The sequence below is a fragment of the Cetorhinus maximus genome, chromosome 16 (assembly GCF_964194155.1).
Source record: "Cetorhinus maximus chromosome 16, sCetMax3.hap1.1, whole genome shotgun sequence".
Classification (NCBI taxonomy): Eukaryota; Metazoa; Chordata; class Chondrichthyes; order Lamniformes; family Cetorhinidae; genus Cetorhinus; species Cetorhinus maximus.
Genome location: NC_135894.1, coordinates 80,396,197 through 80,420,461, shown reverse-complemented (window position 1 = coordinate 80,420,461; position 24,265 = coordinate 80,396,197). Strand labels below are relative to the sequence as shown.

Below are 24,265 nucleotides of genomic sequence, written 5' to 3'. Positions count from 1 at the left end.
TGGTGGTATTGAGGGAGAAATGTAAATCAGGACATTGGGGGCACTCTCTATTGATATTGGAGTCTTGGAGTCATTGATGACCATCTAACCCACTGGACTATGCAGATACGTTTAACATCTCAACCAAAGGATGGCACTTTGAGTAATACAGCACTTTCAGATTTCCAGCATAGACAGAGAAAAATATTGCTGAGAAAAATCTATATATAAAGTTGACAGTGTGACTTTGAATTGTGCTCAGCCAAAACCTAGTTAGGTCAAAATATTGGCCTTTGGGCAAACGAGCAACCTTTTTAATATTGGGTATGAACAGGCTATAGCACCTGACACTATGTACAGTTCTGATTTCCCTAAGTGACAGACTAAAAATTAAGAATTTGTGTTAATTTCTAAGAAAATTATACAAACTCAAGAGCAAATTAACAGATTCACTAGATTTCACTACTTTATACCATCTGTTTCTAAACAATTAAAACACTAAGCCTTTGTGCTCATCTCAGTAACTTTGAACTGTGTCCCTGATGAAAATCTTTTTTGCAACCTTCTATGTAAGAGATGAACTCCCACAAAGTCCCTTATTTGTAAATGACCCAAATAGTGGCACACCAAAATAGATCAAAACTGAAGAACATGGGTGATAGCCTGTTTATATCTATCCCTTTTGATGTCCAGGCTACATAATGAACGTTCACTTACACAATTAATTGTTACTCGTTCACTTTGAATCACTGCTTGCAATGGCTGACCTGTCAAAAAGGTTATTTTTGGCAATGCTTCACTTCCTCTAGCCTACCTAGCCACAGTATTTCTTTTGTGTATTTCTAACAATAGTGAATCCCATTTGTTGTCTACTTCTTTTAAGATTTTCTGTTCCACCACTTCATATCAACAATGTACTCCACATACTTCTCAGATCTTTAGAAAGAAGGAACTTGCATTTATATAACACCTTTTGTGTGCTTTGGATGTTCCAAGGCACTATACAGCCAGTAAAAGTACCTTTGATGTGTAGCCACTGTAATAAGGCAGGAACCATGGCAGCCAATTTGCTTATAGCAAGGTCCCAAAAATAACATTGAAATAAACGACCAGATCATCTGCTTTAGCAGTTGGCTGAGGGACAAGTATTGGTCAGAACATCAGGGGAACTCCTCTGCTCTTCAAATAATCCCATGGGATATTTTACCACAACCTGAGACAGGCCTCAGTTTAACATCTCACCTGCAACACAGCGCCCCTGACAGTTCCACACCCCATAAGTTATCGTGCAAGTAGGAACCACTGGTGTAAGAAAGACTAGTATGAAGGTCTTGCAGAGGCAGGACGAGGCGCTCAGATCAAGGCTGAAGTTTAAGATCTTGAGTGGTAATCTCAGGCTAACTATCAGTACCTTACACAGGACAGTTCAGGCAAGTATAGATGAGATCAGCTGAAGTGTGATAAGAGAGGTGGGTGCAGGCTTCTGATTCTATGACATTGGGACCAGTTCTGGAATGGGGGAAGCTGTTGAGGAGGAATGGACTTCACAAGAAATAGATGCGTACCAGTGTGTTTGAAGAAATTGTAAATAAATATGTGTAGATTTGAGCTAGTATAATAGGGCAATGCAGAACAGATTTTTCATTAAGAATAATTAGGACAAAGGGATTAGGGGTGTTAAAGGATAACCTGAATTATGCAAGGAGTTTAAATAATAAAATGAATGAGCTAGAAGTGCTGATGGGAGGAAATAGAGGGGACAGGAGTGACAAACCTAGTTAATAATGAATGATTGTGGAGTTGGGTGTTGCAGGAAGATAAGGCAGGTGGTGAGGTATTATTTGTTATCGGGTATACTTACAGTGGGGTTTGTTGCTGAAAGTGGTAGTTTCTTTGCATGTGACAGTAAAGAGTTAGTAATAGAACAATGCCGCAGGCCACCAAATAATCAGTGAGACTAATACAATTTTGTGGGAGATATTAAAATAGATCAGTGCAGGATCTTCAATTGTAATCCTGGGTGAGTTTTATCTTCATATTGACTAGGGTGCACAATGGGAAGTCTTCATGCGAGCAGGAATTCATTGAAACTGTGAGCGACGTGGTATGTTAGAAAACCCACGAGGAGTAATGGAATATTGAATTTAATTTTAATGAGGCAATAATAGGAAAGTAAGTAAGGGAACATTGGTTGGTGACCGTAATATACTGACAGTGGGCCGATATTGAGGGTCAAAAATAAAAGGAAGCAATTTAAAATGAGAAACTAGTTATTCATGGGATGTGAGCATCACTAGCAAAACTAGCATTAATTTCTCAGTGTTATTAGGGAGGGAATTCCAGTATTTTGACCCAGAAACAGTGACGGAAGAGTGATATAGTTCCATAGGATGGCGTATGACTTGGAGGTGGTGATATTCCCATGTGTCTGATGCTTTTGTTTTCCTAGGGGGTAGAAGCCATGAGTTTCAAAGATGTTTTTGAAGGATGGCCGCATCCATGATTGAATAAAAAAATCTTGGCAGGTCAAGCTTAAATGTTGTCCCAGTCTTGTTGCATGTTTGCACGGACTGCTTTGGTATCTGAGGAGTTGTGAATGGTGCTGAACACTGTGCATTCATCAGCAAACATCCCCACTTCTGACCTTAAGATAAAGCTGCTAAAGATGGTTCAGCCTAGGACACTAACCTGACGCTGAGATCATTGCCTTCCAACACCCACGACTGTCTACCTTTGTGCTAGGTATGAGTCCAATCAATGAAGAGTTTTTCCCACTGATTCCCGTTGACTTCAATTTTGCTTGGACTCCTTCATGCCCAACTCTGTCAAAGCTGCCTTGATGTCAAGGGCAGTCACTGTCACCTCACCTCTTGAATTCAGCTCTTTATCCCATGTTTGGACCAAGGTTGCAATGGGGTCTGAGGTCAAGTGCCCCAAACTGGGCATTGATGAGCAGCTGGTTGCTGTTTGATAGCACTTACACCTTCCATCACTTTACTTATGATTGGGAGTGGACTGAGTGAGTGGTAATTGACTGTATTGGACTGCTTTTTATGAACAAGACATACTTGGACAAATTTTCAAATTGTTGGGTAGCTACCAATGTTGTAATCGCACTGGACAACTGAGCTAGGGGCACAGCTAATTCTGGAGTGCAAGTCTTGATGTACTACAGTTGGGATGTTGTCAGGGCCTTTACAGCATCCAGTGCATTCAGCCATTTATTGATAGCGCATGGAGTCAATCGAATTGGTGTAAGACTGGCATCTGTGATGCTGAGAACCTCAGGAGGAGGCTGAGATGGATCATCCACTCGGCACTTCGGGCTGAAGGTGGTTGCAAATGCTTCAGTCTTATCTTTTGCACTGAATTGCTAGGCTCTGCTTTCGTTGAAGATGGGGGTGTTTGCGACGCTGCCTCCTCCTCATGTTAATTGTTTAATTGTCCATCACCATTTAGGACTAGATGTGGGGACTGCAGACTGAAGCTACTAATGCTATAAAAATAAATAGAAATATGTAAGGTACTGTGATCTAAATCAAGACAGAATTCTGCTGGGTCCTTCACAAGGAATATGTTTAGCAAATAGAAAACTTTTTTGAGCAAAATTGGGGAAAAGGCTTTATTACATTCCCAAGAAACAATGCATGCAAGATGCAGCAGACAACAGGGACCAGAAAGAAGCCTTTCATCCAAGTTGACATCTAGCAGTAAGTGTAGATCACGACCAGCTAAAGTACTGGCAGAAACTTAGCTTTTGAATAATTGGGATCACATCTTGTTAGAAGCTATGTTCTTCTAATTGATGAGAAAGAGATTTAATTGGAAAGTGTGTGGTGAGTTGCTGGTTCACAAGATGCAAAAGAAACTGAAAACTGGAGCTATAGAAAAGAGCTAACTTATGCTTGAAATGGTTTCATAAGTACTGATTGCCATTTGGTAGTATGGCCAGGCTTCACGTGCACCTTCACAGGTTATTTAATCATGGTGGGGACTTTCGATCTCTGTCTCAGTTTGACACTCTCTTCACCAACCAAACCATCAGGAAAGTTATGCTTCACATTTTCTCGTTTCTTCATTGAAAAGTTTCTCATTTCCTCATTGAAAAGCGGTATCACTTGGTTGATTTACATGGTTTTAGATATGTAATTAATCAAGGATTTTACTCCAATGACCAGTTGCTTGGCAATTCTTATAGAAAATTCTGGAAGACCAAATGTTAATAACATGGGCAGTTTGGATCTGGTAGTGCAGGCCCACGTGGCAAAGTCAGGAACCACTTTACTTGCCCCAACAAAAAGTCTGCTGTTAAATGTACAGAGTGTTCCTCTTGAGGCTTGAGTGAAGCTACTGGAGCAGGTGGCATGCTTTCACAAGACATTGTAACCTTGAGCCATTAAGTAAAGACAACTATTTTGGCACAGTTATTCTCCAAGCCAGATGGATCGCACAGATCCTTTGGAGTCCCACTGTCAATTTTGGCACTATTTTAGTATGCTCAATTTGGGATGTGGAAACAGAGTGAATAAGTAAAAAATGGTGCAGTTCCTACCATAGATATAATCATCTGTTTCTTGGAATGAAGTTTAACCACATACTAACCTTGCACTGAAATTTTCTTAAAGGCCCTTGTGAAGTGATTGAATTATTTTGAGTGTGTCTGCGTCACTTCAGTGGGGGAGAAAAGGTTGAAATCTGATAAATGTTCAAAATTATGGGAGTTTGATGTAAACTGAAAAGTGTTGCTGTTAGTCAGGGCATAAATTAGAAGTTTTTGTAGGCAATGTTTTGTTAGGATGTGGAATGCCCCATCAGGAGTAGTGTTAGGAGGAGAATTCATGATGGGTTTTGAAATGTAAGTGGACAAGTATTTGAAAAAGAAAAACTTTAGAAATAATGAAGAAACCACTGTAGAGTATGACTAAATAGCTGCCTCTTTCAAGGAGTAAAGAGCCAAATGGTTTCCTTTCCTTTTTCAGTGTGTGCATGGGTATGGGAGCCTGCATTTATATAATGTCTTTAGTGACTATAGGATGTCCCAACAAGCTTCACTTTGAAAATACCTAATTGGCTATATAGTCACTTAAGTAAAGAAAGGAAACACTGCAACCAATTTGCACACAGCAAGCTTCCACAAACAGAAATGTGATAATGACCAGATAATCTGTTTATTTAATGATGTTGCTTGAAGGATAAATATTGGCCAGGACACCAGAGAACTTCCCTCCTCATCTTTGCTTGATGCCATGAGGTCTTTTACACCCAGTGGAGAGGGCAAATGGGCCTCGATTTAAAGTCTCATCAGAAAGCCTGCACCTCTGACAGGACAACACACTTTCAGTATTGCGCTAGAGTGTTGGCCTAGATTTTCTTTTTTTTGCTTAAGCCTCTGGAGTGGGACTTGAACCCACAACCCTCTGACTCAGAGGTGAGGGTGCTACCCACTGAACCATGGCTAATGTGTGGTTAAACCCCTTTCAGGAAATTAGAAAAAAAATAGACTTTGTTATGGTTAGGTGAGGAGGGGTCAAATGGCTCTCCCCTTTCCCACTCCTCGGTTGACCGCAACAACTTTTTAAAAAAATGCTAATTCAGTAATTTACGTTCTGTGACTGTAAAAGACAGTCGGACAGTTTTCTTTTTTTGAGTAGAAAAGACGCTAGTATTTATTGTAGTTAACCTGGTCTAAGTAAAATAATAGAAACTCTCCAACTTTCACACGCACCAACACTCTCAACAGTTCACACACCTACACCAATAAGTCGACAGAGTGGGAGGATGGATTAAATGATATTTTAAAGTCCAGTAAAGATTAAATTATATGGTTCTCATAGGCTGATGTCTTGGGTGGCTGAGCTCAGTGGTCCTTCTGGTTTTGATGTTGAGGCAGTTTAAAGATGTAGATTGACAATTTATCTATTCTTCTGGGGTTAGGGTTTGGAAGTTATAAATCTGTCTGTGGCATGTAGATAGTCAAACAGCAGACAGTGTTCGAGCTTTCAAGATTGGTGAAGATGGAGAGAGAACGAGGCCCTCACAGGGGTCTTGCCACTTCAGCATTTTTTCTGCTTCCGTCTCTGGTCTGGAGAGCACAGTTCCTTAAAAAGAGTTATCTGGCTTATTACGTGATCCTCTCACTCTCTCCAACTATGAAGTGACCTAAATATGGTCATGGCTACTGTATTCCAGGTGGATGACTTGATTAGATTATGGCTGGGTGAATTCCTTTCTCAGCCAGAGTTTATTGCCTGAGGTGATCACATCTAATGCCCACCCAGGTGATTGTCAGGACATTGTGAATGGATTTGGAGATGATCCCATTCTTAGTCCTTCGAGGAAATTGTGATTTCTAGACAGGTTGGCTCCACTTAATGTCTTTAGAATTTATCAAATACAGTGCAAATTTTCAGCCATCCTTGAAGCTGCGGTTTCAAGTAACTGGATTATGGCTTTGGCCTTTTTAAAATCCAATCAGTGGTTTCCAACCAGTAAATTTATGATGTCAATTTTTTAAAGCATGGCTTTGTAACAAATTGCAGTGTGCAACTGAACATTCCCATAAGTGTATTTATTTCCAGGAGGAAACAAAATCCATGTTTCTTCTTAGTATTGAATGTGTATTTTAACTTCTTGTCAAATGTCCACAAAAGATTTCTGGAGATTTGTAATACAGAATTTTAAAATACAATTGTAGAGATGCATTTCCAAGAACTAAGATTTTAATCTTCTCCATTTTGATTAGGCAAATTGTTGCTGAATCTTTAAAATCTTCCACACTGAAGATCTGGATGTTGGAAACTAGCTACATTGTTTCCCCTTATAAAAAGGAAGGGCTGCCAGGAATTGCCATTTAATAACTAAAAGTGTATTAAAGTTTTTTAACTTTGTATTACTTGTTGCAATTTGGTACCAGCTGGCTGACTTGACAGCAGTCTCATCTGAGTCACAAGGTTTTCAGATCAAGCAACACTCCGGATTTAAGCACTGAGGGAGGCTGTATTGTTGGAAGTGCTGTCTTTGGGATGAGCTGTTAATCCGAGGCACCGTCTGCTCTGGTGGATTTAAATGACACCAAAACGTGATTCATTAATTTCCTGTTTGCTGGGACTTGAAGGCAAATTTGTCGGTGTTTGCTTACATGGCAACAGCGACCACATTTCAGAAAAGTAACCCTTTCCTGTAAAATACTATGGGATTGCCTAAAGACATGGTGAGGCACTATATGAGTACACATTCTTCTGTCTTCCGATCTCAGTATATGCAGTACGTAGGACAGAACTTTGGTTGCTCACAATCTGTTTTCCATATAAATAGAATTTTAATACTGGGGTTTGCATATTATTTCACCTATATTTTTAACAGGTTTCCATTTTTGTACATTTTATTTTTAATTTTGATTCATGATTGTTTACCATTCCTATTGAAAAATCAGTTCAGACTGCAGCAAAAATTGCTATTAACAATTGCAACAGAAAACTTCCTCAACTTTCTGGATGTTTTTAAAAAAGTGTTTTGTTGATATGGTCATGAAACAACAACTGTTGAATCATCCTGCTCAGTGCTGTACGTGAGTGAGAAGTCCTGAACACATTACAAGAAGGAATTCCTGCTCTCTGTGCATGGTTCTGAAGGGGAAGTAAGCCAGGACTATTACCCCCTATTTCTAAGTAGCAGTTCCTGCGGGCTGTTCAATCATCAGGTGGGAAAGTTTTGTGCTCAGCTGTGATTTTTCCTTCTGTTAGTCTTCTCTTACTGACTTTTTAAAAATTTGTCCTTGGGATGTGTGTGTCGCTGGCAAGGCCAGCATTTATTACCCATCCCTAGTTTCCCTTGAGAAGGTGTTGGTGAGCTGCCTCCATGAACTGCTGCAATTCATCTGATGTAGGCACTCCCACAGTGCTATTAGGGAAGGAGTTCCAGAATTTTGACCCAGGGATGGTGTGCGGCTTGGAGGGGAACTTGTAAGTAGTAATGTTCCCATGTGTCTGCCACCTTTGTCCTAGTGGTAGAGGGTGTGGGTTAGGAATAGCCTTCGTGAGCTGTTGTAATGCATCTTGTAGATGGTACACACTGCTGCCACTGTGCGCCAATGGTGGAGGAGTTAATATTTAAGGTGGTGGATGGGGCGCTGAACAAGCGGGCTGCTTTGTCTTGGATGATTTTGAGCTTCTCTAATGTCTATTGGAGCTGCACTCATCCAGGCAAGTGGCGAGTATTCCATCACACTCCTGACTTGTGCTTTGTGGATGGTGGATGGCCTTTGGGCAGTCAGGAGATGAGTTACTCGCCATTAGAATTCCCAGCATTTGACTTTTACAATGATTAATGTTACTAATAAATATGTGCAGATTCGTGTGCGGTGGAAATAAGTTTCACAATGTTTTCAAACTGCATTTTTCTAGCATTTTTTGTGTTGCATGGTGAGATTTCTTTTTACTTATGAAAGACCTTCCTATGCTTAATTGTGTTTAATGCTCTTTCTTCTCCTCTTGCTGTGGTTGCAGTTCCAGAATTGACACTTCAATCAGGTACAGTGCTTTGCCTAAAACCTTCTGAAGTAACAGCAAATCTGCCACTCTTTTCGTAAAGTAACCATCTTTTATTAATTGCTTAACATTTTCAAAAGGTATCAAATCTTTTTATTATTCTGTATAGATGAATCATTAAGGTTTAAGTTTTAAGATTGCTTTTCAAGATGGGTGAAAAAAATTGAAGATTTGTTCGTAGCTGAGCAATACATATAGCATAGCAGTAGCATATCACTTATTACAATAAATATTCTTGCTGTCAGGGACTGAACTTTCATTCATTCACATTTATATGCATTATATTTACATTACAATTCAGGTCTCACTCAAGTACTGCCAAAAATGTATGTTCTATGGTAAACTTTTTAAAAAATAGCTGCATGTGCAAACTCGCATCTTAAAAAATAGTAGTGAAGATGCTCATTTGATATTTATTGACGATTAATTCCAGTAATAGCTTATTCTAAAATTTCTCCCGAGAGATTTTATACCCTGCCTTCAAAACTAGTTCCTATTTCATTTACTCTCAGGCCAAGTTAGCAGTAGTTTGAGACACTAGTCTGCTGATTTGTCAGTCTGCTAAAGTAAAAGGAACTAAATGTATGATATACCTATCATGTATAGGTAGCCTGAAAGCACAAATATTTTGTGTAGAACTTTCCTCTTCCCATCCCCACAAGTAACATTGAAACCTTATGCAATGACCAGGGTCACCAGAAAATTGTACGATATGCAAAAGTTGTCCCCACCAGCGCAAATCATGCTCAGCTTACCTCATTCTGAATGATGGGTCCTATTGCAGTTGATCAGACTGCAGGAATTCTTCATCTTGTAATTCACAAGTATTTATGGGGCATGAGAGAACGACGAGGGAGAGAGATGTGGAAAGAGAGAGAAGAGAAAAGTGACAATGTGAACTGAGCAAGGAGCAGAAGAACACCAGTGGGGACTGGAAGGAGAAGCAGCAAATATTTTCCAGTGTGAATTGGGTGGAGGAGGTGGAGAAAATTGGCGGTATGAATTGGGGAAAGGAAAGGGTGTGAAGAAGAGTGAGCATGAACTGAGAAAAAAGTGGCTTTGTGAACTGGGATGGGTGCAGAAATGTTAAATGAATTGATTATCAGTTTAATACTTGAAAGCACTAGTACTATTCAAATAGCTTACAATTTACCCCGAAGAAATAATGGAAATCACTGCAACTTTTGCCAAATATTCCTTCAAATGACAGAAGCATAACCCAAAGTGGGCAGTGAAATGGGATTAGAGCTTATAATTTATAGTCACTGGAAAGGAATTTCATGAAGAGGATGCTGTATGCATTATGCCTGATTCTAGCTCTTTCTGACCTATTGTAATGCACACAGCAGAGTAATTGAGAGCCATGGTAAGTGTGACAGCATCATCCTTTAGAACATTTTAGGATTATGCGCAATTCAATAGGTTATATTTTCCTATAAAATTGGCCTAAATCCAGCTATACAGATTTAATAGTTCATACAATGTTGTTGCATCTAGAATATTGATATTAAGGCAGTATTAAATTCAAGGTGTCAATGGTAATGGAAAGATTAGTGCACTGAATTTGTTAATGGGCTTTGTAAATGATATATAATTTACTAAATCTGCTGCTGACCTGATCATAGTGGTATTGTCACTGGACTGGTATTCCAGGGACCCAGGGTAATGTTCTGGGGACCAGGGTTCGAATCCCACCATGGCAGATGGTGAAATTTGAATGAATTCATAAAAAATCTAGAAGAATTTAAAAGTCAATCAGGTGTTTTGATCTATCTAATTGGTTGTCTATAGTAATGCAAATTTTCAAAAACTTCAGTAGGATGGAAGACATCCTGCAAGAATTTTACAGTTGCTTCATGGGCTGATCTTGTGGAGAAGACACCATAATTATAGATTCTTGTGTATACTAGGGAAGGTTGTATTTTAGAATTAAATAATGTATTCACCTACTGATAGAATTTAGAAAATTAAGTGCATCTAAAGATCCTGGGAACTGAATCAAAAGCTGATGGGAGTCAGCTGATTGTGGCCCAGGCAGTCTCCTTACTATGTAGCCTTAATCAGCATAAAGCACAAGAGATTTTAACTCTTGGGCCTCATCTGCTTAGGTCCTGTCACACTCCTGTGGGGTCTCAGGTGGCAGGGGTTGCTGGAGTAAAGGATCAGGAGAGCATTGTGGTTGGGGGAATGCAAGGCAAGCCCAGACTCGCAAGGCTTCTATGTAGATTGTGGAGGATGACTTCCCCTTACAGGCCTCAAGTTAAAATTGCAAATGGCTGCAATTATGTCATTGAAGCTAGATCTTCATTATCCAAAGGAGGACCCTGCTACCTTTCCCTCTGCCCTCTCATTTGCTTAAAGAAGCTCATTAAACTTCCACCAAGTAAAGGCGGTGAAATTGACTGGATTAAATCTAGCACAAACATAATAGGCCAAATAGCAGCCTCCCGTGCTCTAATCATTCTATGAAGTCACAATGGCCTTATTAAGTTTACTTTGTTTTGGCCCTAATTTTGCATTCGTCATGATGGTGAAGCTGTCAGCATTCACCGTCGTTACTCCTTTGAAACTGACTGCAGCACCTGGTGTTCACACGTATGCAATTAAATGCGGAATTCTATAAGTTGCTGTCAGGGATACTGTGCTCCTCCTCCGATGAAATCAGTAATTTGCTGTGAACTTCAACTTTTTACAACAATTCTCATTGTAGAACATAACATAAGAACTAGGAGCAGGAGTAGGTAATTTAGCCCTTTGAGCCTGCCCCGCCATTCAATACAATCATGGCTGATCTCATTTCGGTCTCAGCTCCAATTTCCCACCCTCTCCCCATAACCTTTCAACCCGTTACTAATTAAAAATCTGTCTATCTCGTCAAATTAATTCAGTGTCTGGCATCCACCGCACTCTGAGGTAGTGAATTTCACAGATTCACAACCCTTTGAGAAAAGTAATTCCTCCTCATCTCTCATTTAAATCTACTACCCCTTAGCTTAAAAATATGGCCTCTCGTTATAGAATGCCCCACAAGGGGAAACATCCGCTCCACGTCTACTTTGTCTATCTCCTTTAGCATCTTATATACCTCAATTAGATCTCCTCTCATCCTTCTAAACTCTAATGAGTATAGGCCTAAACTGCTCAATATCCCCTCATAAGACAAGTCCTGCATCTCTGGAATCAATCTAGTGAACCTCCTCTGAACTGCCTCCAATGCATCTACATCCTTCCTCAAGTAAGGGGACCAAAACTGCACAGTATTCCAGGTGCTGTCTCACTAATGCCTTGTACGGTTGCAGCAACACTTCCCTATTTTTATACTCTATTCCTTTAGCAATAAATGCCAAAATTCCATTTGCCTTCCTTATTACGTGCTGTACCTGCATACTAGCTTTCAGCGATTCATGCAGATCCCTCTGCACTGAAGCATTCTGAAGTTTCTCTCCATTTAAATAACACGTCGCCTTTTTATTCTTAAATAATGAAAATGTTACACCTTGTTGAATGAAGCGTAAATAAGTTTTTTAATAGCATATTAAGTCATCACTTCTGAATAACTTTTCTGCCCCTGATAAACTTATTTTAGAAGTCTAGAGTGTCATTCCTTCCATTCCAAGTTGAAAAATTCCAAGCATCTTTTAAGTAATCAATTTTTAGTTTTTTACTTCCGGTTTGCTGGCTTTGAAAATTCTTCATTCTGATTGGCTATTTATCCTGCTTGATGTTCCTTATGCCAGAGATCCCATATAGCTGACAGCAAATGAAATTGGCATCAAAAGGGACATTGATACCACAGAGCCCACTAGATCTTTTGTGACCACTTTTAATCGAAGTCAGTGGTGAACGCAACCCCTTTGCTGCTAGCTGCAAAATCTGAGCCATTTTTTCAACAGTCTTCCCCATGCCTCCTCAAAATAGAATAATTTTTTATTTCTTTTAACTTAAAGATTAGATATATTCTGAGTTAACTTGCCAGGAACTAGACTGTGTTGTTAAATTTGTTAAATTTGGAGGAAAACTGTGTGTTGTTACTTTACAGCTTCCCCTCGAGTCTTGCACGGGATGTGTGAAAACTATCATAAGTATACAAAACCAAAACGTATCAGAGTCTGTGTTGGAACGTGGAATGTAAATGGTGGAAAGCAGTTTCGCAGCATTGCTTTCAAGAATCAAACTCTGAATGACTGGCTGTTGGATGCACCAAAAAAAGCTAATGTTCAGGAATTTCAAGGTAAGATCTTGTATTTAATGGCCTGGAATTTGTGGCAAAAATAATGATGAAGCAATCAGTACTCACCATCATTACTGTGTAAAACCGGCAGTAACTCCTGGTGTCCCCTTGTGCAGTTAAATTCAGAAATCCATAAGTTGCTGTCAGTGATATCCTGATCCTCCATAGGCTATGCTAATAGTCTTTACTGATGGAAGAATTTAGAACTCACTGGCTTGTCATGAACTTCAACTATTCTTGCTGCAAAATCAATGATGAAAGCAAGCTGTTATATATTTAAATCTCTGATCTATGCAGACATGACACACCATGTGTGTGTGTGTAATAGGAATTTATCTACAGTGCTTTAAAAGGTCTGTTCTATGCTTCAGCTCTGGCTTCCAGCTCTCTAGTCAGATTTGTTTACTTTTTCCGAGCCCACACCCAGGTTTAATAAATCAAGCACAGTGAGCATAGATCAGCCACAGACACACACAATCAAACAAAGTAAATGAGCCAAAAAACACTACACAAGCCTTATTCATTCAGGAGTAACTTCAATTTTTAAATTATTGCTTTTACATTTCTCATCCTTGTTTTCAAATCCATCCATGGCCTCTCCCCTCCCTATCTGTGTAATCTCTTACAGCCCCATAACAAGTTGATATCTGTGCTCCTCTAATTCTGGCCTCTTGAGCATCTCTGTTTTCAGTTATTCAATCAATGGTGGCCGTTTCTTCAGCTATCTGGGCCCTAAATTCTGGAGTTTCCTCCCTAAACCACTCCGCCTTCCTATCTTGCTTTTCTCCTTTAAGACATGCCTTAAAATCTACCTCTTTGACCAAGTTTTTGGTCATTTGTCTTAATAACTCCTTTTATGGCTTGGTGTTATTTTCATGGAATTGTTACAGAAGGAGGCAACTTGGCTTGTCAAATCCATGCTGCCTTTCCGTAAGAGCTATTTAGCTAGTCCCATTTTCCACCTTTTCCTTGCAGCCCTACAAGGTTTTTTCCTCTTCAGGTGCTTATCCAATTCCGTTTTTAAAAACCATGATTGAATCTGCCTCCACCACCCTAACATAGAATCATAGAAAGTTTACGGCACAGAAGGAGATCACTTGGCCCATCATGTCTGTGCCAGCCGGAAAAAAAAAGAGAGCCACCCAGGCTAATCCCACTTTCCAGCATTTGGTCCGTAATGCAGCAGATTATGGCATTTCAGGTGCATATCCAGCCACCTTTTAAATGAGATGAGATTTTTCTGCCTCATCCACCCTCTCAGGCAGAGTGTTCCAGACCCCTTCCACCTTCTGAGTGAAAAAAAGTTTCCTCATCTCTATTCTAATCCTTCTACCAATCACTTTAAATCTATGTCCCCTAGCCACTGACCTTCCTGCTAATGTAAACAGGCCCTTCCCATCTGTTCTACCCAGGCCCCTCACAATTTAGTACATCTCAATCAAATCTCCCCTCAGCCTCCTCTGTTCCAAGCAGAATAACTCCAGCCTATCCAATCTTTCCTCTTAGCTGTATTTTTTCCAGTCCTGGCAACATCTTCATAAATTTCCTCTGTACCCTCTCTAGTGCAAATACATCATTTCTGTACTGCACACAGTACTCAAGTTGTGGCCTAACTAATGTTTTCTATAGATTAGTGGCCGTGCAGTTCACTGCCCAAGTCTCCCACTCTGGAATTCCCCCTCTAAACTTCTCCACCTCTCTTGTCTTTTTATGACACTCCTTTAAAGCTGCCTCTTTCACCTCCACCTCCTAATTTGTCCTCCTTGGTTCAGCATCTTTTCTTTTACCCCTGGCACCTATGTGAAGCATTTTGGGTTATTTTTATATGTTAAAAGCTCGATCTATACGCAAGTTGATGTAGTATTCCCCTTGTGTTGCGCTGTTTGGTTTCAGGGGTCAAGTTGTACAGTTTGTTTCTGCTTTCGCCCAGTTTTGTTCAGCATCTCTATTGTACTGTGTGTGTTTCTTTACCTCCCATTGCATCACTTTTTTTTCCCAAAGGACCTTCTCACTTATTTTTTGAATGTCTTTTTGGTAGGTTTTCTTTCTCCCTCTCCTGATGTCTCTTTAACCTCATGTTTTGAATTCCTGTTTCCCATGTCTCTCTTTCTTGGATTACAGTTTATTGCCTTTTTTTTCAATATCAGTTTACTCCACTCATTCACCAACCTGAATCCTAAATATTCTCCTCTAGAGTTATGATGAGATAAGCTATGCAACCTTTCAAAATATTTACTTCTTTAAACACCCCCCCACCCCCAACCTCTGCCCCCACCCCCCCCAGCCCCTCAATTACATATTAGCCTGTCCCCTTCATCCTAAGTTTCAACCGTGCAAAATAATGGTTTGTTGAAGCTTCTGCAATGGTTTGTGGCTGCTGTATGTAAAATCTATAGGATGCATTGTCTAAATTAGTGCACACGCAATGATTCACACCAGCCTGGGCCTCTTGTGCTTACCACTTCTTTCCTTTCTGACCCTGCCAAATTTGAGTACTAACAAATTTTCTTCCACTTTTTATCCCAGACAAGGGGAGCAGACCTATGGACATTTTTGCTATTGGATTTGAGGAAATGGTTGAGCTGAATGCAGGAAATATTGTAAGTGCAAGGTATGTAGCAATACATATTTTTAGTTTTTGTCATCCTAATGAAGAAATGAAGTGAAAGACAAACGCACTTTACCTTTTATTGTCACTTTTATTTGATGTGGTTACCACAAAAAACAAGTGTTTGTACTTTTGGGGTTAGGTTTCTTTAAGCAGGCAATTTCTGATTCATGGTAACATGCAATTCAACATAAAAATTAATTCTATTTAAATGGTATGAACAATTGAGTTCCCTTTTTTGTCCACTAAATGTAATGACCCAGAATTTTTTTAAAAAAAAGCATTGTATTATTCAGTTGCATTTATTTATTATATTTCGATGCTTTCAATTAATCCTCATCAAGACCTCATCCTACTGCTGCGGGTATTTCCACACCATGTGGTAAGTTCAGCATCTTCAGCTGTGCAGGCTGGGGTCAGTCAACGTTGGGGGGGGTGGTGGTGGTGGTGTGGGGGAAGATCCTCCTTTGCAGGCCCTTTGAGTCTGTTGAAGGCCTCAGTGGCCCCTGAAACCCAGCTTTAGCCCCCTTGCCTGGAGCCTGCTAGCCTGGCCCTGGCGAGGCCCTGACTTATCCCAGAATCTGTGCTGCTCTTCATTTTGACTGACTGTAGTCCCAGCAATGACCACCGCACCCAGAGACACTGCTGGGACTAGAGCTGCCAGCCATCTGATTGGCCAGCAGCTCTCTGATGCGGGACTTCCTCCTCAACTGGGGTGGAAGTCCCAACTCTAGCTGTTTAACAGTGCTCACAGCTGGTTCCGGGGCAGCTGTCAGGAGCAAGGACAAGTCCGCCTCTTCCCAACCCCGGACATTTTAACCAGGGCATGGAGACCGTGGCACCCCATAAAATCCAATCCTGTGTGTTTAAGTATTGAAGTAGAAAAATAAGTTGTAAAGCAGCGATTACTTATGTCCCTGCTTAACACTGGAATTTCAGGGTCAGTGTCAATACAGTATTTTATTTTTCTACCTCCTACCTGGCACAAAAGTAGAATGTGGCCCCGATGCCCTAACTTCAAATATACTGACTATTGTAAGTACACTAATTAGAGCACAGTCCATGGTTACCAATCTGATAATGACCAATCTGAAATATAAACAAAAAAATGCTGGAAATACTCAGCAGGTCAAGCAGCATCTAAACAGAGTTAATGGCCTGAATTTTCAAAAAGGCAGAGAGCCTCTCCATCATTATGAAAATGGCTCTGGAGACTTGAATCTGGAAGTCCCCCAAACATGACACAATTTCTATGGCTGGGGGAAATGGGGGCAGGTTTCAATTTGCACATCTGTGGTTTACAAAGGCAGCTGCCCATGTTAAAGCACAGCTGCCTCAGGCTGATCTGATTTTGCTACTGAGATGTCCAAAACACGACTTGTGCACTTTAGACCTGGTAGGAGAAGGCCTAAAGCTGCGGGAGCATTTTGAAGAGGTGGAGTCCCTTTAGAGAGGTAAGGTACCTTTTGGATATCGTCCTGAGACACCTTTGGGAATTGTCAGGTGCTGTGGGATTTTTAAAAGTAGACATGAGTGTGTGTAAAAAGTACATAAATTCATTGGAACTGTTAGCAGGAGCAAAATTGAAAAAAATATTGCAGTGTTTTAAAAAGAATCAGTGCTCTGACTGTTAACATAAGCCTGAGGGTTATCATTACAGGATTAGTGCTGCATGGCTGATTTCACAATCTTTCATTTTCGCAGTGGGTGCCTGTCATTCACAGTTTGACAGGTCTAAGTGGTTATAAACCCTTTGAAGTGGGACTAAGAATTCCAATGTTTTTGTAAGGAATTAAAGATTTTAGATCAAAGGATGTGGTTTATAAGGTTGCCAGAAAAGTGCTAATCCTGAGGATAGGGAGCAATTTAGAATTCATCAAAGGAGGACCAAGAAACTAATAAAGGGGAAAAGAGAATATGAATGCAAGCCGGTGAGAAACAAAGATGGACTGTAAAAGCTTCTTTAGGAATGTGAAAAGGAAAAGATTAGCAAGGAGAAATGTGGATCCATAATAGGCAGAGACAGCAGCATTTACAATGGAGAATAGGGAAATGGTGGAGAAACGAAACAATAACTTTGGTCCATGGCTTTGACATCCAGGGCATCGTATCCGGGGGTTTGGGGGTACCCCAAAGATATGCTGGGGGCCCTCGTCCTGCGCCGGAAGTGCCCACACAAAGACTGCACGGCGATTGCCTTGGAGGTTCAAACTTCTGTTGGACAATTTCCCTGCACTGGGAACCATCCAATACTCCAATTTAAATTCCAGTCTTCGGATGGCTACGACTGTCTTACAGGAATAGTTACCCAGGAAAAGATGGAAGAATTAAAACCATTTCTAACTCCTGGTTAACTATAGTACTGGACCCTCTGACTACCCTGCCCACTCCCCCAATCCACCACACCCCTCACCAACCACCCATGGCCCATCACTCAACCCCCACCACCACCCGTGGCCCCCCCCCCCCCCCTCCCCCTGCCCCGGGAAGTGGCCTGAGGCTAAAGTTTGGGTGAGGAAGGTGCAGCTCCATTTCATTGTAAGTAGCTTGGAGCGGAACGGAAATCTGACTGAGATTGTCATTCCATGGAAGTTAGAGTCCCTGGTGAAGGTACAGGAAAATCTCCCAGAAATACTAGGGAACCAAGGGGGTTGTGAAAATGTGGAACTGAAAGAAATTAGTATTATTAAAGAGGTAGTACTTGAAAACTTAATTGGATTGAAGGTTGATATAAATTCCCTGGACCTGATGAGCTACATCCCAGACTGGAGAAGGAGGTGGCTATAGAGCTAGTGGATGCATTGGTAGTTATCTTTCAAAATTCTATAAATTCTGGGAAGGTTCCTGCAGGCTGGAAAGTGGCAAATGTAACTCTACTATTTAAGAAGGGAAGGAGAGAGAAAACTGAGAACCACTGACCTATTGGTTTGTCTTCAGTAGTGGGGAAAATGTTAGAACCTATTATAAAGGATGTGATAACTGGACACTTAGAAAATAATATGATTGGGCAGAGTCACCATGGACTTATGAAAGGGAAATAATTTAGGTCAAACTTGTTGGAGTGTTTTGAGGACGTTTCTTGCGGCATAGATAAAAGAGAACCAGTGGATGTGGTGCATTTGGATTTTTAGGCTTTTGATAAGGTCTCGCACAGGAGATTAGTAAACAAAGTTTCAGCACCATGGTATTGGGGGGTGTGTAATATACTAGCATGGATTGAGAATTGGTTAGAGGTCAAAAAACAGATTAGGAACGAACGGGTCGTTCTCAGGATGGCAGGCTGATACTACTGGGATACCATGAGGATCAGTGCTGCGGCCACAGCTGTTCACAATCTATGTAAATGACTTGGATCTGGGGGCCAAATGTAATACTTCCAAATTTGCTGATGACACTAGGTGGGAATGTAAGTCGTAAGCAGGATGCAAGGAGGCAAGAACATGGCAGATGGAATATAATGTGAATAAGTGTGAAGTTATCCCCTTTGGTAGAAAAAACACAAAGGCAGAGCATTTTTTTTAAAGAGAGAGATTGGGGAGTGTTGATACTCAAAGGGAGCTGGGTGTCCTAGTCACTAAAAGCTAGCATGAAGTTGCAGCAAGCAATTAGGAAGGCAAATAGCATGTTGGCCTTCATCGTAAGAGGGATTTGAGTACAGCAGTAAAGGTACCTTGCTACAATTGTAGTGAGCCTTGGTGAGATCACACCTGGAGAACTGTATACAGTTTTGGTCTCCTTTTCTAAAGAAAAATATACTTGCCATAGAGGGAGTGCAGCGGAGGTTCACCAGAATAATCCCTGGGATGGTGGGATTGTTTTATGAGGAGAGATTGAGGAAACTGTGCCTGTATTCTCTAGAGTTTTGATGAGTGAGAGGTGATCTCATTGAAACTTACAAAATTCTTACAGAGCGTGCAGGATAGATGTATATAGAATGTTTCCCCTGGCTGTTGACGCAGTCTCAGAATAAGGGGCAGGCCATTTAAGATTGAGATGAAGAGGAACTTCTTCATTCAGAGGATGGGGAATCTTTGGAATTCTCTACACCAGAGGGCTGTGGAAGCTCAATCATTGAATATGTTCAAGACAGAAATCAACAGATTACTGAATACTAATGGCAATAAGGGATATGGGGATGGTGCAGGAAAGTGGCATTGAAGTAGATATCAGCCATGATCTAATTGAACCACAGAGCAGGCTTGACTGGCTGAATGGCCTACACCTGCTCCTACGTTCCTTCCTAAAGGAAGTTAAATGTAATGAATTGGTTTTTATCAGTTTTTTTTTAAATAGCCGATTCTTCAGTAGACACTTTATTCAATAGAACTTTATTTAATCTCAGGTTGGATCCTGAGGTCTACCCATGGTGGATACTGGGTCAGTTGGCATGGTAGGTGTTAAGGGTAAAGGGTGGTGGGCAAGGGGCATGGGTTGGCACTAAGTTGGCTATAAAGGGCTGTGGGTGGGGGCATAGGTTGGCATGGAGGCCATGAGGGCCATGGAGGGTGGGTGGAGGACATGAGGTGGCATAGGTGGGGCTTGGGGAGGGTGAGGGCTGGAAGTTCAATGTTTTTCTGAAACCTCAACACTGTGTCAGTGCATTGAGGCAGGCCTTCCTTCCAGCCTGCCTTCCCACACGGCAGCCTCTGCACTCATTGCTGGGTCACCCTCCATTTTCCCCCGCCCCCAACCAAAAATCCGAACTTCCGAGCACTTTCTCTGGGAATTTTCACAACTCAGGATTGAAAGTTCAGGCGAATGTTTCAGGTTTCTGACCTTTCATCAGATTTGCATGCAGTTGAACCTGGAACCAGATTAGCATATTGAATATCATAGGTTTTACTGTTTGGAGAAGTGCTTGAAAAATCAATGCTTTTGTTATATTTGAATATGATCCATCAGATCAGATATTGTCTAGTAATGGGAAAAAGTTCCAAGCTCTTAGACTAGTGAAAAATGAGATCTTGGAGGTTGCAGCAGCTGTAACTAGTCTCCCAATGTAATGTATATGTTTTGAACACATATCGTTGTAAGTACATTTGTGTATTTTAGTTCGTATTGTTTATATTTGTTTGATAGCACCACTAATCAGAAGCTGTGGGCAGCTGAGATCCAGAAGAGTATCTCCAGGGATTGCAAGTATGTTCTTTTGGCTTCTGAGCAGCTCGTGGGTGTCTGCTTGTTCGTCTTTATCCGACCACAGCACGCACCATACATCAGGTTAGTCTGTTTTGCAGCATCATTTGACTATGCAAAATATTTGATTTTAACTAAGTGCAAGAAAAATTAAACATTGCAATATTATTTGAGCAATTCGGTAACCTATGCAAATGCATTTTTTTAAATCTCAAAATTCCCTTACTGAGGAACTCATCTTCACCAGGCTTCAATCAAGTTGGGGTTAAGAAACCCAAGTTATCTATGACATATTGTATGGTAGTTCTAATGTTAATCATTTCAAGATTGGTATAATTTTTATAAATATCTCCCAGATATTTAATCTGCCTGGAACACCTTGGGCTTGCCAAGGTGCCAATCATTCAGGCTATCAGAACACTTCCACTGGTCATTAGTTTTTGACGACATACTCTCCATTTTCTCCCAAGTACTTTTAAAATTGATTAGAAAAAGTAAATCCCAAAAAATGCCTAGAGATGAAATCTGAGGTGCAAAATTCTCTTGAGTGCTCTTTATTCAATACAAAAAGTAGCAACTCCAGGGCGAGTGGAGCAGCAATCGTGTGATTGTACATAATTATGGCTAAGAAAGGCCATTCATCTCGCCTAACTCACCAAACAGAATGCCCCATAGAGGCCCCCCCCATCCCTCCATTCCATTGCAATGTCCAGTTGGTTCTTAAATGATCCTACAATCTCGGCCATTATCGTTTCTCCTGGCTGTCTTTTCACATATTTGTCACTCCCGATATGAATCCTAAATTTGCCTTTTGCCAGTTTAAACTTGTGATCCTTTGTCCAGCTCTTACAGTTTAATTTGTTTTTTTTGGATTTCCCCATACCATTCTGTTTACTATCATGTTTTAGGATCACCATCACCATCAGAATGTCACCTATCAATGCTGAGAACAATCCCAAGTTTCTATAGCCTTTCCCTCATTACTCAGACCTTTAACACCAATGGAAAGTGTTTCTGTTGTTTCTATTTGCTGTTAGATTTCATATTTTTGGCTGACAATTGAAAGCAGCTTTTGCTGGGTATTGTAATGGTAATCAATGTCCTATAGATTATTGAACAGAAGCTTTAAAAAGGGAAGACGAGAGCTTGCACGTTTGGCAGTTAAGAATAATGTCAAATGTAGCATTAACCTTTTACTACCCATGAGCGAAAGTGCAGTAAACTGTTGGCCTGGTTTTTCTCTGTCCCAGTACTGTTTGACTTGTTCATTATATTGCATTCTTTCACAGGTTACATATCAGTAATTTATTTTAAAAACAAAGCACTACATTTTGATAACTATCCACAAATGTTAAAATGAACCACGAATCTATTTGGAAAGATTCAACAGTTATAAAGTTTTAATTTACATTGGTATTGTAATTGCTTTTTAATTGCCAGTTTAAATTCTACAAGTCTAACCTTTATTGGCAGCTCATATTTCCATCACCATTGAATTCGACACGTTATTATAACAGTGGCTGGGGTATGAGTTGCACTGAGGTAATATGCCAAGCATAGAGGCAATGATAGTAAAGTTGTAGCTAAGGTGGACTGGTCGCCCAGTTTGAATGGCTAACACTAGATAATGCAAAAATATATTCTACTCTGAAGTGAAGCTTGCCAAGCACTCTTGTGGTCAAGCTTGAAAGATGCATTGGCTTTTGGGCAATCCTTGTAAAACAAAAAGTGGCACCTGAACTGACACATGGAGTATGATGCTTGTGACATGAAATAGTTGCAGAAGCTGGTTTTCATTGGCCTGACAAAGGAAATTAAGGAAAGATCTGCTGTCAGGCCAATCTGGCATCTGATGCCTTGCATGTTGGAAACATTGCTCACCAAAATCTAAAATTGGACTTGATAGTTAACATGCAAACCCACAACTTGTATTAAATTTGAAATGAGTTATAAGCTGTTGTCATCATCAAAGATGGACAAATGATCATCAGCTTGAGACATTCAAAAATTCTGTTTTCCAACCATCCTAGCAGGATGACTGAGGTTCAGTTACATATCAAAATAATGATATATTGTACTTTGTGGATTTAAATATCATAGTCTGATAAACTTCCTGAATTGAAATTGAGCTATGATTTATATTTCATCAAACCACTGACATATGTCTGTTACCATGTTCTATTGCTACTATTTTTGCCTTGACATCTCAATGCCTTGAATAGTTGCCAGTTTTAATTGAAGTGCCTATCTGAGTGGCTTTTTGTCTACATTTAGCAAATTATTGATTATCCAAATATTGTGCGATACCGATTCTTCCTTCCTGGTCATAACTTAAAGTAAGCTACTTCTTCAAAAGATTGGCTGGTGCAGTGGGCTAGACACTGTTGTTTCATCTCAGGACTTGGTTTCAAGTCCAGCCTAGAATTTTACCAGGAAGGAGTTTAGAGAGTCATAATCTGGTTCCTAATATGTACAAAATCATAGCATACATAAAACTTCTTAATTCAGCATTAGTTGGTTTGAAATTGGTATTCATTCAGTGAGAGATCAGGTGAAGGTTGGTGTGCAAAATGGAAAATTATGTAGTGAGTGGTGCTCTCCTAAGACTGAGCCTGAGATGTTGTTAGGCCAGAATATGTAGCCCTTTACCCTCTAGCAAACTGTTATACCTGACTGCAGTGCCTGATTGTGACTTTGATTATCTGAACTGAAGAACTTCTCATTCTTTGGTACTAATATTCATCACCCTAAGCACAAAATTTGCAAAATAAAAGTAATAATGAAAGGCAAATATTTTGCTATAAACGAGTTCCAGATAAGTTTGCATTAAAGGTAACGTTAAGGTGCGAAAGATGAGGAAACATTCTTGACTTATTAAAAATTTCTCTCAAATTAATGTGATCAGAGTTGAATGTTCAGTTTTGCTTATCAGTTATGTAATTCTGTTTCAGGGATGTAGCAGTTGACACTGTAAAGACTGGAATGGGAGGAGCCACTGGTAACAAAGGGGCAGTTGCTGTACACATGCTGTTCCATGCCACCAGCCTCTGCTTTGTTTGTGCACATTTTGCTGCCGGCCAGTCACAGGTCAAGGAAAGGAATGAAGATTACATTGAAATAGCTCGCAAACTGAGTTTTCCAATGGTATGATCAGCATCGTTTGGATAAGTGCAGTAAATGAATATTTTCAACCTCCATATTGTGTTGAAATACAAGCAATAAGAAAGACTTTGTTAGTTCCTATGTAACTTTTATTTTGGTAGTTGACGCAAGACATGAAGTATTTAAGTTTAAAAGCAAATGTATGAGTCAGTAGCATGTTTATGTGGAATAAATTTCATTACATTTTTTTTTAAACTTTCATTTATATGACTCCTTTCACAACCTCTGGACATCCCAAAGCTCTTTATAGCCAAAGAAGCACTTTGAAGTGTTGTAATCTAAGAAGCTTGGCAACTATTTTGAGAACATCAAACTCCCACAAACAGCAATGTGATAATGCCCAGAAAATCCATTTTTAGTTATTTTGAATGAGGAATAAATATTAATGACATTCAAACATTCCTTCTGTTTATGGCGAGCTGATCTGTAATAAATGAAATAAAGGTGATCAGCTTGTGAATGGAACTGGCTTCACTCATTTTCCTGGGTGAAGTTTTTCACATACTACTTTGTAAAGTTACATTTTTGCTATTAAGTGATTTTCTTAGCCTGGAAAAACCCTGTTTCTAAACAGTTTCTAGATACATTATTGGACACAGTTTC

The 24,265-nt window shown here is 40.2% G+C and overlaps 1 protein-coding gene across 5 annotated transcripts in view; it reads left to right on the top strand.

Annotated features, from left to right (window-relative positions):
• The window catches only part of synj1 (synaptojanin 1), a 112,865-nt gene that overhangs the window by 50,364 nt on the left and 38,236 nt on the right, over window positions 1–24,265 (top strand). For 4 of the 5 annotated variants that reach the window (XM_078560174.1, XM_078560171.1, XM_078560176.1 and 1 more), the window contains exons 13-17: window positions 8,484–8,507; window positions 12,565–12,756; window positions 15,283–15,367; window positions 20,444–20,584; window positions 23,452–23,644. In XM_078560174.1, coding sequence (XP_078416300.1) covers window positions 8,484–8,507; window positions 12,565–12,756; window positions 15,283–15,367; window positions 20,444–20,584; window positions 23,452–23,644 — 635 coding nt within the window. The remainder of the gene's footprint in view (window positions 1–8,483; window positions 8,508–12,564; window positions 12,757–15,282; window positions 15,368–20,443; window positions 20,585–23,451; window positions 23,645–24,265) is intronic. The other variant, XM_078560173.1, reaches the window with a different exon arrangement.